Raw genomic sequence first — 17,842 nt, forward strand, 5'->3', positions numbered from 1 at the left:
TTTCCCTATGGGCTTGCTTCGCAAGACGAAAACGTCTTGCGTTTTTTGCAAGTTTGTTTCCTTTTTCTTAACACCGTTAATGTAGTTGCGACTTGACTTCGAGGAGCAACTCATAGAACGCGGTGTGGTAGCCTTTTTTGAGGTTTTTGGTGATTTTTGAAGCTTTTCCAAAACTTTTCCGACACCGTGCTTCGCAAGACGAAAAAATCGCTAGACGAAAAAACTCGCGGAACGAATTAATTTCGTCTTGCGAGGCACCACTGTAACTTGTAACACACACCCAAATGTACTTCTCCAATCATAGAAAAGCCTCTTTTTTTGTAGTATGCATGGGTTATTGGGGCCACAGTGTACACACTGTGTAAATAAATCCGATTTTAAAATCTGATTCAAAAGTCTTGTTACCACCAGCCAGGAACTCGCAGCTACAAGAAGACACTCTGCTGGGCAGACAGGCCCCCTGGGTGCAGGAGGAGAGTTCGATGTCGTCCCCACTGTCTCTGGAAGAAACGAGCAAGCAGTTGGATACAAGATATTGCACCAGTGACTCTCTGCAAGTATATGCATACATCTTTTTTTTTTTTTAAAGTGCCAGTGTTCTGGATTCACTGATCTCTCAAATGAAAGAACAGCTGTTTTACACGGACCAGACCATGTACCATAAACAAATCCCATATTGCTAACATCTCTCCTTCTGTCTCAGGTGAGTGGAGACTCCAGCAGAAGCCTCCATGGCTTCAAGAAGGGCCCTAGCTGGAATGAAGGGCCTAGGTTATGTGGTTCCTCTTCATCCGGTAACATTTCTACTGAATTATGTAGAAGGATCAATATGGAAAGTACATAAGGAAATGATCTCTCAATCTGTTAGCAGTTGCCAACATTTTATATGCTGGCAAATGGAGAATGGCAACAGTCCCAATGGTCAAAGAATGGCACAATAAAATGTGCGGCTATACAATAATGACAAAGTTAGCTTATTATATAAGGTTTAAGGAATACAGTTATAGACAAAATATTTGTATGTTAAGATGGAAGAAATATGTGGACTATTGTAGGTTTTACTGAGTGTTTCTAAGTGTTTGTTACTGAGTCTCAATGTTCTGAGGAGGAGGATGACAACTGCATTTTGTTTGTTTGTTTAATCTTTCTTTTTTGTGTGTGTTGATATGTATGGAAGATTAAACATTGAATAAAATACTTAAAACTGAAAATAACATGCCTAGATGTTTACCACTAATTTGGGGGTACCATTTGGAGGCTAATGAAAAGCAGGATCTTGAAAAATATTCTGAATAAAATCCCTGTGGAGCAGTATGAGCGCCATACTGCCATATGCCTATCACCATTTACACAAGCTTTTCTGAACTTCAAGGGCACTCATTCAGCAAACCCAATCTCAGCGCCCCCTCCCATCTTACCCAGGATCTATGCAGTCTTGTATATCTGCCACCCAGGAGTGTTTCTGCAACGAATCAATCGTTTCCAAGATATACTCAGCACCGTTTTCTACCTGGATGAAAAAAAATACAAGGGGGGGGAGCCATTTTTTGTGGTATCTTAAATTAAAAGACATCCTTCATCTCTCCACATTCCCACACACATGTGCAAAGACTCAACGGGATCCAGGATTCACCGTTAGAAAAGTGTGAAGGAATAAAATGATTCCTCAGATCAAGAAAAGAGTGCGTCTCACATGTCCCTTATTATTGAAGGTACATGTCTGCCTCATGCAATTCTAACACATTTTTCTCTCTACTATATGGCTAAGAGAAAGGCAGATGTTCGGGTGTGTGGCCCAGAGGGGAGGCTTTGCTTTGAGGGGAGTAACAAGCCCCCAAAGAGAAATACATGTGGGGTGAGGGAACTGACGAAGTTCCCTCCCCCAAATGAAAGGTCGAAACCTGGGTAGGAGAGGGAAGGGGTCAGGGTCTGCCTAGGGAGTTTAAAGTGTGGTGAGGCAAACTTGGTTTGACTCCCCAACTTCCTCCATCCTAGCCTAGAAGCTGCGGCGATAAATGGCTTCCCCACATACGCACAAAAGAACGGTGCAAGAGGAAACTGGAGGAGTGAGAGGAACATGGGAGCATTGTATAGAGAGGCATTTTACGGATTAATGGGACCCTTAGCATGTCCTACACTGCAAAGCAGGTGGAGGACAGAGACAGCTCCCTGCCATCTTAGAAGGGGGTACAGGTGGATAGCTAGAGATGAACCTGGGGTAAAATGGAAGGGTTTGGTGATGTGGAGACAAGTTACTCAGGCAGTCTTGAATCTCCAGATCTCCCAGTTGAAGCAGAGAGAGGGAAACTGAGGCAGAGAGAGCAGGGATGGCAAGTGAGCAAAAGGGCCCCCCCTTAGTTTTGTAAAAAAACTGCTGGTTTTGCCCATATTTTGACAATCTTCTTTGTATATACAGTACAGTGGTACCTTGGTTGTCAAACAGCTTGGCTCCCGAACAAATTGGCTCCCAAACGCCGCAAACCCGGAAGTGAGTATTCCAGTTTACAAATGTTTTTCAACACGGCTTCTGATTGGGTGCAGGAAGCTCCTACAGCCAATCAGAAGCTGCGCCTTAATTTTCAAACGGTTCCAGGAGTCGAATGGACTCCTGGAATGGATTAGGTCCAACAACCAAGGTACATGTGTGTGTGTGTGTGTGTGTGTGTAAGGTTTGGTGTTACTGGTTTTTTTTAATGCATTTTTAAATTAATTTTCAATATTAACATAATACTAACCATAAAAAGAAATAAACAAGGGAAGAGACAATAGATATTTTAAGCACAGTATGTGCAAACATAGGGATTATATCTGACAGTAAAAGCAAAACGGAAAGAAAAAACCCACTAGACAAGAAAATACAGTGGTAGGATGAGATTTATGAGGATAATAAAATCTTAATATCTGGAAATATGGTCTGACCCCCAAAGGAAGATGGTCATTTAGTGGATGGCTAGTACAGGTTGGGTTAGAAAGGTTAAAAGAGACCGAGTTTCCTCAAATTTATCCTTTTTTTTGCTCCGGCTAAGCTTGTTCTTTTGTGTCAATTTATCTCGCACAGCCAATTTCCAAACTTTACACTACCAACAACCTTCTAATGTAAAAATAGAGGAGTGGTTCCAATGATGAGCAATTTCTATTTTGGCTGCTGCTAAAAGCAACAAAATTACTTGATTCATGTCCTCAGGAAAAACAGAAAACAGAGTTGAGACTGCGGTTCTAAGGAATAACGTGAGAGGCAACAGAAGAATGGGGGGGGGGGGAAACCCTCATCCAAAAAGAGTGTACCATGGAGCAAGTCCACCACATGTGAAAGGAAGTACCCAACCGTAGATGACCTCTACAACACTTGTTGGAAGACCCTGGGTCCATGTGAACCTATTTCACGTGAGTAAAATAGCACCTCAGCACCACTTTTATCATAGATCCCTTAACTCTGAAAAAAATAACCTTAATAGGGGTTTCTGCCATACCACTTTGCAAAGACTTATCACTGATAGTCCCAAGTCATCTTCCCAAAAAGCTTTTAAACTCAAATTAGATTTCATGAAACATGACCGCAAACCTTTATAAATGATACTATTCCACCCTTGAGATTTTCCCCAGAAATATGTAAGTTTTCAAAGAATGCCAACTATTTCAGTGAATCCCCTGTATGAACTATATGTCTAGTAGACAAGTGAATATGAACTAGGTGTCACATCCTCTGGTTTTTCTAAAAGCTGGGGTGCACTCGATGGTCTAAAAATACCCTTGGATTCCCAGCCCCTAAGTTGTGCACATTTATCAGAATCTTTAAAACAGGAATGCTGTGTTAAGGGAATTAAAGGTGTTTACTGGTATTTTTAATGAATATTTTATATTGTTCTCTGTAAACTGCTTTGAGGTTTTTGTCCATTTCGTGGTATATAAATCTTTTTATAAACCGTTAAAAAGAATAACAATGCAAAGGCCAACCCACATCATGTCTCGTTTTGGCTTTGAATTTCAACTGGTGCAAAGGCAATAATTCACCAATGATTGTTGCTGGACTGGGGCAGGAAGAGAGAAAAGTAAATTTAGCCAGTAAGATGCCCCACCTCAACTCTCACCTCCAGGTCTCTCTACATCCTATCCTCGTTCCATGAATGGTCTCTATAAATTCAGGAAGCTGGAAAATTAATTTGGATTGGGGGGGGACCTCCAAAACCCAGAAACAAATGAAATCCATTCCCCCAAATCCAATTGTGCAAACACAAAGCAAATGTCAACGTTTTCATTCATCACAAAAGTGCCTTTTGTCCACCCTGACAGAGAGCTTGGATGGAAGTTTGCATAAGTTCGATTTGCCAAGGAACTGCTCATGCAGCAGCTAGGCTGGTCTCCATGGCAACCCGGCCTGCCCGTAGGGCATCGTTTCATCCCTGAGTTGGCTCTTCAAAAAAAGGGAGCCCAGCGCTTACAGGGAGGCAGGCGGTGCAATTTTAATGAAAGGGTAAAAAAAAAAAGAGCGCTCATCAGACAAGGAAGGTAGGAGGGCGAAAACTGGACAACGCTTTGAAATAGTGCATCTGCCTCTCCCTTTTGCAACAGGCTTTCAAAAATGGAAGAGGAGTGTGAGACAGACTTGGAGATCTGGGTTTGAATCACGTTTAATGTAAGGTTACCAGACGTCCCCGTTTCCCAGGGATAGTCCCTGGATTTGCACATCAGTCCCCATACAAAATCCATTGAAGTTGAAAAGTGTCCCCGGATTCATTGAGAAAAATCTGGTAACCTTAGTTTAATGGACTGCTGACTGCAAATAAAGAAAGTAGGCACCAGTGGCTGATGTGGCAAACACGTGGCTAACACAGTGGGCCTTTTCTACCTAAGGTGCCTTACCTTCAGCACAAAGGTGTTGTCTTTGTCCGGCATCTCCAAGGGCATAGTCGTGCGCACCTCGATAATGGCCGAAAGAGGGATGCTGACCTTCGCTTTGGAAGCCTGGAGGCCAAAAGTGAGAGGGAGTTAAAAAAAAAAAGTACAGTGGTACCTCGAGTTACATAGGCTTCAGGTTACATACGCTTCAGGTTACACACTCCGCTAACCTAGAAATAGTGCTTCAGGTTAAGGACTTTGCTTCAGGATAAGGACAGAAATCGGGCTCCAGCGGCACAGTGGCAGCAGGAGGCCCCATTAGCTAAAGTGGTGCTTCAGGTTAAGAACAGTTTCAGGTTAAGTAAGGACCTCCGGAACGAATTAAGTACTGTATTTTTCGCCCTATAGGACGCACTTTCCCACCTCCAAAAATGAAGGGGAAATGTGTGTGTGTCCCATGGGGCGAATGCAGGCTTTCGCTGAAGCCTGGAGAGCAAGAGGGGTCGGTACCCCTCTCATTCTCCAGGCTTCAGGAAGCTATCCGCAAGCCTTGCGAGCCCGGCGGGAGTTGCCGCCGGGCTCACAAGGCTTGCGGGTAGCAGCCTGTTCTGGGGGCTGGGGTCGGGGGAAGCTTGGGCTTCCCCCGCCCCAGCCCCGCGGCTGGGGGGGAAATAATTTTTTTTATTCATTTCCCCCCAAAAAAACGAGGTGCGCCCTATGGGCCAGTGCGCCCTATAGGGTGAAAAATACGGTACTTGACCCGAGGTACCACTGTATATGACAATTGTTTTAGAAATAGTAGTTTTCCTTAGGAGATAGCAGAGGCTTGTTCACAGGAAGGAAGGCTGTTCACATGAAGGCAACGTTATTAAAAATGCGATTTCCCTAATCTTCTCCAGCGACGCCAGAATCTTTTAATTAAAAGTACAGCACCCACTGGGAAACAGGAGGAGGAATAGGGAACATTTCATTTACATATTTTCACACACTGCTGTGTTCCAACATCAGCAATAATTTTACATTTCTAAACTTCTTCCTTTTTTTAAAGTCCTTGAACAGATAAACAGAATTTAACTATTGAAAAACACCCATTAATAAAAAAAAGTAAAAGCAGCCACAAAGAGCTAAGGAAGGGCAAAAGATTGTAAGAGGAAATATAAAAGGTTTTTTACACACACACACACACACACACACACACACACACACACACACGGGGGGGGGGCAGGCCGGTACAGGTAAGCTAAGATGGACTTCACCCGCCAAAAAGGTGTTCTCCTGAGTAGTCTGATCAGAAAGAGTGATCTGCTGCAGGCAGCTATTTTTCTCCAATCCCATTCATTTGATAGGGCTTATACCCAGTAAATTGTATTCATAGAAAACTGAGCTCTGTTGGGTTTTTTTTTGTTTTTTAATGTATTTTTTATTCTGAACTCTGTTGTTGATGATGGACAGTGATAATATAATGGAGTGTGACAATAAATAAATAATAATAATAAAAAACACAGAGTCCACATCCAAGACTCACATTTTCAGCCCTGAAATCGTATCCTCCATGGTAACATAAATGAAATATGAGTGGGTTGGTGGTTTTTGTTTTGTTTTGTATATTCTATTTCCAAATGCCCAACAGGAGTACTATCTTTAATTTCTTTTATAGCACCTGCTAGCTGAAGAGAGCAATGTCTCTGAGCATGTATAAACTGCCTATCCAGCAATGTTCAGTGGGTGACCACAAGAAATGCAACGCTGCTACCGAAAGCAGAGTTTGGGTTTGATATCCCGCCTTTCACTCCCTTTAAGGAGTCTCAAAGCGGCTAACATTCTCCTTTCCCTTCCTCCCCCACAACAAACACTCTGTGAGGTGAGTGGGGCTGAGACACTTCAAAGAAGTGTGACTGGCCCAAGGTCACCCAGCAGCTGCATGTGGAGGAGCGGAGACGCGAACCCGGTTCCCCAGATTACGAGACTACCGCTCTTAACCACTACACCACACTGGCTCTCCAGACATGTTACTCCTTTTCTCTTTGCAATGTCAAGTAGAACTTACCCGTGTTATAATGCCAGGACATTTTGCATCTCCCCTGGCCAAACTGGTTCACAGTCAATTTATATGCAACAGCAGCCGGGAAATAGAAAACCTAGAACCCTGGACAATATGAAATAGATATCTTCCAATGCTACAATTTTGGGATTCGGTGATTCCTCTTCATCAGGTGCACACCAATCTCCTCATCGGCAAACAACAAGAGCCCCCATGTGACACTTTGACCAAGTCGCCAGAGGAAAGCTTTTACCACTTGCCACCTAGAACAGAAAAATGTTCTACACCGATGCCACTGAACAATCCACTACAGTGGTACCTCTGTGGTCCCACACTAGAGAGCCAGTGTGGTGTAGTGGTTAAGAGCGGTAGTCACGTAATCTGGGAAACCAGGTTCACGTCTCCGCTCCTCCACATGCTGCTGCTGGGTGACCTTGGGCCAGTCACACTTCTCTGAAGTCTCTCAGCCCCACTCACCTCACAGAGTGTTTGTTGTGGGGGAGGAAGGGAAAGGAGATTGTGAGCCGCTTTGAGACTCCTGAAGGGGAGTGAAAGGCGGGATATCAAATCCAAACTCTTCTTCTTCTTCTTCTTCTCTGAATGCGAACAGGATCCATTCCGGAGCCCTGTTCGCATCCTGAAGTGAACTTAAGATGTGACTGCGTGCGCCGCGTTTCGCCGCTTCCGCGCATGACGTCATTTTGAGCGTCTGCATGCGGTGAAACCTGGAAGTAATGCACTCGGTTACTTCCGGGTCGCCGCGGAGCGCAACCTGAAAATATTCATCCCGAAGCTACTTCAACCCGAGGTATGACTGTACATCTTCACCTGCTAGGTCAGAGGAAGTCACTCATTTAGTATGAAAATATTGTGAAACTGTTTTGAAATGTCTTTTATACGAAGATAAAAACATACTGCCTTTCTATATACGTACATAGAAGTGTAAGGCTATCATCGCACAGTCTCCATAGGAGCTGCGTCACAATCCTAGATCTGCAAGAAGCCAGGACACAGTGGCGGGTGGAGAGGTTGGTAGGGTTAGGCAGAGTCGACAAGGACTGCAAGGAGAAGTGGAAGCCCCGAGTATAAAACACTTTGCTCGATGTATTTATACTTTCGGTTGTTTCCCACCCCCATGCTTTCTTGTGAACTGCTTGAGTGTAGCATCATCATCATCATCATCACCATCTATTATTTATACCCCGCCCATCTGGCTGGGTTTCCCCAGCCACTCTGGGCGGCTCCCAACAGAGTATTAAAAACATGATAAAACATCAAGCATTAAAAACTTCCCTAAACAGGGTTGCCTTCAGAGGTCTTCTAAAAGTCAGGTAATGGTTTATTTCCTTGACATCTGATGGGAGGGCGTCCCACAAGCCTGGAGCCACTACCAAGAAGGCCCTCTGCCTGGTTCCCTGTAACCTTACTTCTCGCAGTGAGGGAACTGCCAGAAGGCCCTTGGAGCTCTACCTGAATGATGGGGGGTGGGGGGGAGATGCTCCTTCAGGTATACTGGGCCAAAGCCATTTAGGGCTTTAAAGGTCAGCACCAACACTTTGAAATGTGCTCAGAAACGTACTGGGAGCCAATGTAGGCCTTTCAGGACCAGTGTTATGTGGTCTCAACGGCCACTCCCAGTCACCAGTCTAGCTGCCGCCTTCTGCATTAGTTGTAGTTGTAGGTCACCTTCAAAGGTAGCCCCACATAGAGTGCATTACAGTAGTCCAAGCAGGAGATTACTAGAGCATGCACCACTCTGGTGGGTAGGTAGGGTCTCAGCATAAGCATCAAAGTAGTAGGAAAACAAAAGTAACAGAGTTTTTAGGGGGAAGGGCTGCCAGTTTAGCAAAGTTTGTGTCTGAGGAGGGGTGTGTGAAAGAGGGGAGGGGGCTTCAGTCCACACTTCTCTTTTCCTAGGGATAAATTAAGCACTGGCCCAGAGAGCTGCTTTAAGCAACCTGTCCCCGACCTCCTCCTTGGGGATGGGAGAAAGGTTAGAAGGGAATGAATGGAAACAAGATCTCTTGCTTGTTTGGCAACAGCCAGAGAGCAGGCACCATAAAAGGGTTTCACCGAAATGGGATTTTCCATGCGCCCTTGTCCGGTCCCCCCTGCAGAGTGACAAATTCCCTTCGGCTCAATTTACAGAGATGCCGTGATGAGCGAGGGAAGGTTCCGTGCAAGGCTATGCTTGAACCCGGAGCAGGCACACAGGCTGCAGGCATGAAACCGCGTGCGGCTGCTGCCTGTTTCACACCCAGCTGTCACAACAGCTGGTCTAGCAAGAAATCCAGAGAATGGCCAAAAAGGAAACACGCTCCACAAATCAGCAGCAAATAAGCCGCTGCGGTCACAGAGCGGTTTCTCGATACCAAGAGAAACTTCAGGGTGTGTGGAAAGACACCGGAAGGCTATAGGGACATAGGAAGCTTCCTTATACAGAATTAGATCAAGGGTCTGTCTAGCTCTGCATTGCACAGCCCTGGTCTGTTCCAACGGGCAGCAGTTCCCCAGAGTTTCCACACAGGGATCTCTCACACAGCAGCTCTCCCCACTTGGGAGATGCCATCAGGGACTGAACTTGGGTCCTTTCTGCATGCAAATCATTGCTCCATTACTGAGCTGTAACCCCTCCCCAATGATAATAGAATTCAGCTCCCCTGAAAATCCTAACTTGTATTTTCCTTTTTTTAAAAAAAAAAGCAAGCTGCTAGCCCCTATTGTTTCTGTTATTTTTATCATTGCTTGGATTTGCCTCCCACATGTTTAAGGCCGCACTGGAATTCCCTGGGCAGCTCGGCCTCTCTGGCTAAAAATATATACTTGAACCTGTGGGCAACAGATGCCCACTGAAACCACAGAAGCCAGAGGGAGTGGCCAAACAAAATTTCCGCAGGGTCCAAGGCCTCCTGCCCGGGGACACCCAAAGAAGGCATCCTTACGCACCATGGTGCCCATGGGTGCCAGACTAGGGGGTGCCAGACTAGATCCAGACCTGCTTAGCTTGTAGCACTACAAGAAACTGGAGCCCCTTTCACAAGTCACTTAGCTGTCTGAGACTCATGGGAGTTGTAGTCCAAAACTGGAAGGCACCAGGTTGTTGTGTAGGCGGAAGGGGAAACTTTTAGGCATTTATAACAGAGCAATTGTGAGAGAAAATGACATCTGGAAACAAGCTACAAAGGGCAGGGGGGGGGGGAAGGCATGAACAAGCTTCTTATCTACTGCCGCTTCCCAGACATTTAAAGAGAGACAATCGATTAAGGATAATAAAGCAAGCGCGCGCACACACACACACACACACAAGATGCGGAAAAAATAAGACAGGAAAGGATTCAACAAAAGACAAAGCACCAGCCTGGCTGGCAGTAATTCCTTTTGCTTTTACATGCAGCCTTTTAGGAAGGAAATGGGCCCCCGGGTACTCAAGGGAGCAAACTGGCTCAATACTCCAGTAAAAGGATCTCCAGCACTGGAAGAGACTTTGGCCTGGGACCTTGCAGAACCACGGCCTTCCGAGCCAAAAACACTGGCCACGGGCCTGACTCAGTATACAGGATTATGTATTATTTATCGATTTCATTAGGGTTCCGTTCCATCCTTCCTCCCAAAAGGAGCCCAGAGTGGCAACAGCAAAACAATACAATGTGAATAATACAAAACTATGCAGCGCTTAGTTAAATTATGGAAACCAGTCCCACAGCAGGCCGTGATGGCCACCAACCTGGATGGCTTTTAAAAAAGGATTGGAGAAATTCATGGAGAAGGCCGCCTGTTAGCCACAATGGCTATGCTCTGCCTTCATGGTCAGTTGCAACTGGTACCTGGCAGCAGCCAGTCATTCCATCGGGCTGTGGGAGAGATGACAAAAGGGGCCTGTTCCATGAGCTCAGCTGAAAAGCCAGCTCTATCAGGCACCTCCTGTCCCCGAGCTGTTTCTATGCCAGCTGGTCATTGTAAGAACTACTATTTAAAATTGGCACCCAAGTAACCTTACTGTATATGTTGTGAAACATGGATCACTTATAAGTGCCATCTCCAACTCTTTGAAAGATTCTATCAATGGTGTCTTTGGAAATTTTCACACATCCCTTGGGAAGACAGGTGATCTAATGTCAGTGTACTGGAAGAAACAAAGATCACCAATGTTGAAGTAATGATTCTTTGACATCAACTTCGTTGGACTGGTCATGTCCTAATTATTGTCTTCCAAAGCAACTACTCTAATAATAATAATTATAATATCTTTATTGTCATTGCCCCCTCTCGGGGACAACAAAATTACTTATTCCAAACTTAAAAATGGAAAGCATAATGCTGGTGGTTAACAAAAGAGGTTTAAAGACTCTCTCAAGGCAAATCTTTAAAAATGTAGTATAAACACTGACAATTGGGAAACACTGGCCTGTGAGTGCTCCAAGTGGAGAACAACCTTTACCAAAGGTGTCATGGACAAACTCAGAACGAAAGGGAGAAACATGCTAAGAGGAAGGCATGCTTGGCAAACCCTCACCGTGACCAACTCCCGCCCAGAAACCTATGTCCCCACTGTGGAAGGGCGTGTGGATCCAGAATTGGCCGCCGCAGTCACTTATGGACTCACTGTTAAGATCAGGTTCATGGAAGTCAATCTTACTCAACTATGGTAAAGGTAAAGGGACCCCTGACCATTAGGTCCAGTCGTGGCTGACTCTGGGGTTGCGGCGCTCAACTCGCTTTATTGGCCAAGGGAGCCGGTGTACAGCTTCCGGGTCATGTGGCCAGCATGACTAAGCCGCTTCTGGCGAACCAGAGCAGCGCACAGAAATGCTGTTTACCTTCCCGCCGGAGCGGTATCTATTTATATACTTGCACTTTGATGTGCTTTTGAACTGCTAGGTTGGCAGGAGGAGGGACCGAGCAACGGGAGCTTGCCCTGTCGCAGGGGTTCGAACCGCCAACCTTCTGATTGGCAAGTCCTAGGCTCTGTCATTTAACCCACGGCACTGAAAAAGATATACCAAGAACTCTGGCCACAACTTTCAATTCAAACTGTGATTCTTAGCAGAATATACACGTTTTTCATCTCAACTCTTGAGTAGGAATTATTCCTTAAATTGAAAGTTGTGGCCAGAGTTCTTGGTATATCTTTTTCAGTGCATTTTCAACAAGAACTCCAATTTATTTAACCCACGGCGCCACCCGCATCCCTGAGTGATCGCCAAACAAGAAGACTCAGATACAAGCCATTTCAACTGGAAGTAGACTACAGAATGATGATTCCTTTCACCCTTCTTAGGGTGAAAGTTCACTTTGAGTGCAGAGAAGCATTCGGCTTCTGCTTCCCGATTTCTGTCCTTTGCTTAGTTGGCTTCTCTGCACCTGCAATCCGACGCTCACCCCATTGAAATAAAAGCAAACAAACAAAGCCAATACATACATATGAAAGGCAGGTTTTAGCTACGGAAGTCCTTACCTTGGGAGGAACGTAAAACTCGAGAAGGAACTTTTCTCCCTCCATCTTCACAGCTTTCCTTAGCAACAACCGACACTTTTGCCACTGAGAACTCCCCACACAGTTCGTATCGTCAGCGACCATGTAGCGGAGGGTCCCTTCCCTCTGAATGTCCACCAGATCCACCTTGGAAGACTGCCCCTTCGAAAGGCGCAGCTTGTGGGTCCATTTCTCCCTGGAATCGCCATGCTCCTTGTTCCCGGAGGGGCAGTGTTCCCTGTCGGACCGCCTGCTTTGCGTGGCTTCTGCACCGGGCTCCGGGGAAGACCTCCTGTGCCACATCTCCTTCATGCCATCCACCACGCACAAGCTCATATTCCTCAGGGAAAAGCCTTTCTTGAACTTCGGCTTGGAGGTGGCGTGGACGGAGACATCCTCCGAACTCCGGGATTGGCCGTAGGAGGAGACCTTCCGGGCCTGGACCTGCTGCGATTGGCTCAGATACCTGCTGGAGGAGACGGGGTTGTCCATGCTGTCGAGGGACTCCGTGGAGGCCTGCTCCTTCCTCGGCAGGAGGTCTTGCCCGTAAGGCATGTGGCAGTTCTGAAGCCCAACAAATGGCACGATGTTGTATTTGGTGGGGGAATTGGAAACAAACACCCTGTTGACTTCCAAGCTGAAGATGTCCAAGAAGTTGGCGGCAAAGTGGTGGGAGAAGGAGGTCTCTGCCCCGGGGGTGTCGTAGTGTGGATTCTCCTTCAGGAACTGGCAGAACTTTTGGGCAAAGTCCACTGCAGCGGCCTGGGCGTGCAGCTCACAGAATTCCCTCCAGTCGGGAAGCTGGGAGGGAGGATCTTGACAAAAGGCATCGCCATTCATGACTGGTCCATTCCACCTGCTGGCAAACTGCCCAAAGGCAAGAAAGAGACAGTGAGAGATGAGCAGTCCTGTTCGACACCCACACAGCCACCCGGTTAGAGCTACTGCAGGGAGGCAGAACCTTTTTTTAGCCCGAGGGCCACATTGCCTTCTGGACTGCCTTCCAAGGGCCAGATGGCATTTGTGTGACAAAAACTGGAAGAAGAATGATTATGAATGTTATCTTTTGTGCAGTAGGCTAGCTTCGTCACAGTGATGCATCCTTCTTCATCCCCCACCCAGGCATGCAAATAGTATTGTCATCATTTATTGTTACCTGCATTTATCAGTCGCTTTACACAGTAAAAATTCTCAAAGCAACTTGACAAGGTAAAATGCAACACATAAAAAGCTATTTAAAGCCGGTGGCTGGGTGGGGAATCAGAGCAACGAACAATATAGAACATATAAAATGCTCATACAGCAACTTATTAATATGAACAAGTGCGGCCCACTCCACCAAGAGGTGAGAATCACTGTAAAAGACAGCATTATTTAGCCAGGCCCCTAAAGATGGACAAGGATGGCACCAGGCATGTCTCCCATGGGAGAGCCGTCTACAGATGAGGGGGCCACCACTGAAAAGACCCATTTCCTTCACACTCCCTCAGGTGGAACACACAGAGGACATCTGATGAAGATCACAAGGGTTGGTTTATATGCAGAAAGGCAGTCTTTGACGTAATGCAGTCCTGAGTTGTATAGGACTCTAAACATCAATATAAGCACTTTTAAATCGAGACCTACCCTGACCTCTGGCTTCATCTTCCAAAAGAAGGTAGGAGCCAGTGCCCAACTCTCCTTTCTGGGTGGTGTAGAATTGACCCCCTTCCCAGCTGTATATTTAAGAGACTCCTTTGGGATTGGATCCAGGACACAGTGAGTGATCCCTAGGTTGACCTGATCAGGACCCCTGGAATTGAGGCCATGGGTGGGTGGGTGCTGCCCCCATCCCTAGTATTGTCTCCAGTCCACAAACAATTATGCCATAATAAATTTGCTAAGATACTGTATGACTTACTTTGTGGTACAGTGGTATCTCAGGTTACATACGCTTCAGGTTACATACGCCTCAGGTTACAGACTCCGCTAACTCAGAAATAGTACCTCAGGTTAAGAACTTTGCTTCAGGATGAGAACAGAAATCGTGGTCTGGGAGCACAGCGGCAGCAGGAGGCCCCATTAGCTAAAGTGATGCTTCAGGTTAAGAACAGTTTCAGGTTAAGTACGGACCTCCGGAACGAATTAAGTACTTAACCTGAGGTACCACTGTACTTTATTTTGTGTGTTCCTTTTGGGAACAAGTGGGGCCCTATTTTGGGAACAACACCCACAGTAATCTGGCCTTGACTCATGGATACCCTAGATGAGTACAATGCGGTTACACAGTGAGCAGGCAACTCTACTCACATGGGGAAACTCTCTCATCACCCGTCCTTTGCTGTCTGATGGTCAGAACAGACATTCGGAATTTCAAGAGAGTTTCCAGGCCACGGTAACTTTTGATGTAGCTCTCCCAAGATCAGAAATAAATCAGCATCACAAAACATACTCTTCCTTGGGAAGTGGTTAACTCAGTTTGGCTGAAGAGACTCTGGATAGGAAGGTTTGTGGACAGCTTTGCTAATGGGCCATGGGGCAGACAGAATCTCCTGCCTAGTGGGAAACTCTTGGCAGTGATCAGGAAAGGCACTGGTTGGCATCGGTTTGAGGTTGATCCACTGTAAAGCAGCAGAGAAACCCCAAACATTTTAATTGTGGCTTGGAGTGCCTTGGAAGAACCAGTAAGTGCCAGACATAAAGCATTAGGAGTAACTAGTCGGCACTGAGAAGGACTCTGGGCTAAAGATGTCCAGAAACACCTGTTGTATGCTGGAACAGACAACGGAGACCTCTTGGTTCAGTGCTGAGGCTTCAAACACACATTCCCCTCTCCACAATGCTGGAAGGGGAAGGCAGGCATGTGTGAGTCACACAGGCTCCCAACTGTCACTGTTTACCAGGAACAGCCTCTATTTTGCGCAATCTGTTCCTGTTTTCTGCAACAACACCCCTGTTCTCGCCTTTTGGAAATGCCTTATTAATCGATTTGGTTGGCTGGGCTTGCTACATTCAATTTTCCTTCAGGGGTTCTGGCCGCCTCTCTCTCCCCCTGCCTCTGCATCTCTGTTTCACTCACTTGAAATATTTACAGGATGCTCTTCAGCAAATGTTCTTGGAGCAGCTCATGACAAAACAATAAAAGTCACAGTTTAAAAACAAGTCAACGGATTTACAATAAAACAAGACAAAGCAGAGCAATAAAGTAAGATCAGAGTGCCAGCATAAACCCTCAAGCGCATAAAACAGCCTGAGCAAAAAGGAAATGAAAGAAAACGTTTTCACCTGGCACCTAAACCAAAGATGGAATGAGTAGATGTTTTGGGGGAGAAGGTATTCCCAAGATAGAGGGGAACAACAGAAAAGGGTTAAGCTCTGGTGCCACCCGCCTCACGTACACTGGTAGAACTGGATTACAGAGGCTGATATTATTATTATTATTAATTATTATTATTATTATTATTATTATTATTATTATTATTATTATTATTAACATTAATTCATTCATAGATCTCAGGGCAGTTCACAATATAAAATTACAATATAAAAAGCATGATTGAGGAAGATACATGCTGTATCAAATAAACACTATAAGGCCATGTTAAAAGACATTGTTCAAACCGAAGAACGGCGCTGAATTTGGGGGTCACTTTCCTCTCGCAAATGCTAATTCGCTAAGCCAGAAAACAACTCTTAGGTGAGCGGAAGAGGTTATCCACTGGGGCAGAGGTGGACAGCAACTGGACAGGTTCATATGAGGAAAGGTAACCTTCGGTTACAAAAGCTCTGAGAGGTGAGGGGGAATACATCCCTTGTGTGAATGCACAAAAATGAGCATTAAGCCAGTGTAACAGTTAGAGTGTTGGACTAGGACCTTGAAGATCAGGGTTCAAATCCCACCTGCCCACCTCAGCCATGAAGTTCACTGGGTGACCCTTAGGCAGCCACCAGCTCTCAGCTTAACATCCCTCAAAGGGTTGTTGTAAGGATAATATGGTGAGCAAGCGAGTCATGTACACCACCACCTGTAGCTCTTTGGAGGAAAGGCACACTATCAAAGCAATAAACAAAAACTTTATCGGTGCATGACGTGTGTGAAGAGGGCAAGAATAGCAAACGGACTGGGGAACTTCAGGCACAGGCGCTGTGGTCTTCAAGTCTCTCTCTGTCCCCTGGGACTCTCCCCAAGCCACCCTCCCCCAGCATGGCTTTGAGGAGCGTCTCCACCCGCATCACTCAGCCCAGACACTGACGTCCAGCTCCAAGGGTCTTCTGGAGGCTCCCCCACTGCAAGAAGTGAAGTTACAGGGAACCAGGCAGAGGGCCTTCTCGGTAGTGGCACCCTCCCTGTGGAACGCCCTCCCACCAGATGTCAAGGAAATAAACAACTATCTGGCTTTTACAAGACGTCTGAAGGCAGGGAGATTTTTAATGTTTGAAGTTTCATTATGTTTTATATGTGCTGTAAGCGGCCCAGAATGGCTGAGGAAACCCAACCAGATGGGCGGGGTATAAATAATAAAATTATTATTATTATGCCTGGAATATGCCTCTAGCTTTCCAAATCTGGTGTGGGGAACCGAAGGCCCTCCAGGTATTGCTGAACTACAACTCCCATTCTCCCTGGCTACTTACCATTCTTGCTTGTTTGTTGCTTTATGGTGCATTATGACCTGTCAGTTTATCCCTGTTAGGCAAATCAAGGCAGCTATTTTTTAAGAAATCCAACAAAATATAGTGGTACCTCAGGTTACATACGCTTTAGGTTACAAACTCCGCTAACCCAGAAATAGTACCTTGGGTTAAGAACTTCAGGATGAGAACAGAAATCGTGCTCCGGCGGTACAGCGGCAGCAGGAGGCCCCATTAGCTAAAGTGGTGCTTCAGGTTAAGAACAGTTTCAGGTTAAGAACGGACCTCCGGAACGAATTAAGTACTTAACCCGAGGTACCACTGTATTATGTTGGAGAATCTCATGTGATGCACGCCCCCATTGGTGAAAAGGTAACAGTGCCTCTCCTCATAATTGTCAGACCACTAATCATGTTGACAGAGGTGTGGGTTTTTGGGTTTTTTTAAAGCCTTTTCGAGTTCCGCAGGTTGAGTCAGGCTGTTTCAAATTCCCAGCTGTCCTTGCCAGAAACTATTTTTAATAAAGAGACGCTTGAGTATTCCAAGATGTGGCAAACGATAAATAACGCAGAGCACACAAATTCAAGCCCCAACTATGTCAGTGACTCCAGAGAGGAGAGTCCTCAGAAAGTCAGAAGTTGCGAGAGGCATCAAAGGGCAGATCTGAAAGGGCCCAACCACACATAGTTGCATGGATCTTTCAGGGGCAGCTTTGCAAACTTCATTTATGTAGCACCGCCGAAGTGCATGGCCCTTAACCACAAAAGAAGAGCTTGCTGGATGACGCTAACAACCCATCTAGTCCAGCCTCCTGTTCTTACAGTGGCTGACCAGATGCCTGTTGGAAGCCTGCAAACAGAGCACGTTCCTGCCCTGCGGTT

General features: G+C 45.9%; 1 protein-coding gene across 7 annotated transcripts in view; it reads right to left on the reverse strand.

Annotated features, from left to right (window-relative positions):
- The window catches only part of SH2B2 (SH2B adaptor protein 2), a 66,374-nt gene that overhangs the window by 11,808 nt on the left and 36,724 nt on the right, over positions 1 to 17,842 (reverse strand). For all 7 annotated transcript variants that reach the window (XR_014214134.1, XR_014214135.1, XM_082201432.1 and 4 more), the window contains 4 exons: positions 12,333 to 13,217; positions 4,861 to 4,962; positions 1,419 to 1,510; positions 406 to 500 (listed from right to left, as the gene is read on the reverse strand). Coding sequence is in view for 5 of the 7 variants with exons in the window: in XM_082201432.1 (XP_082057558.1) it covers positions 406 to 500; positions 1,419 to 1,510; positions 4,861 to 4,962; positions 12,333 to 13,217 (1,174 nt within the window). In the remaining 2 variants the exon portion in view is untranslated. The remainder of the gene's footprint in view (positions 1 to 405; positions 501 to 1,418; positions 1,511 to 4,860; positions 4,963 to 12,332; positions 13,218 to 17,842) is intronic.

Source organism: Podarcis vaucheri (genome assembly GCF_965113315.1).
Source record: "Podarcis vaucheri genome assembly, chromosome: 15".
Taxonomy (NCBI): Eukaryota; Metazoa; Chordata; class Lepidosauria; order Squamata; family Lacertidae; genus Podarcis; species Podarcis vaucheri.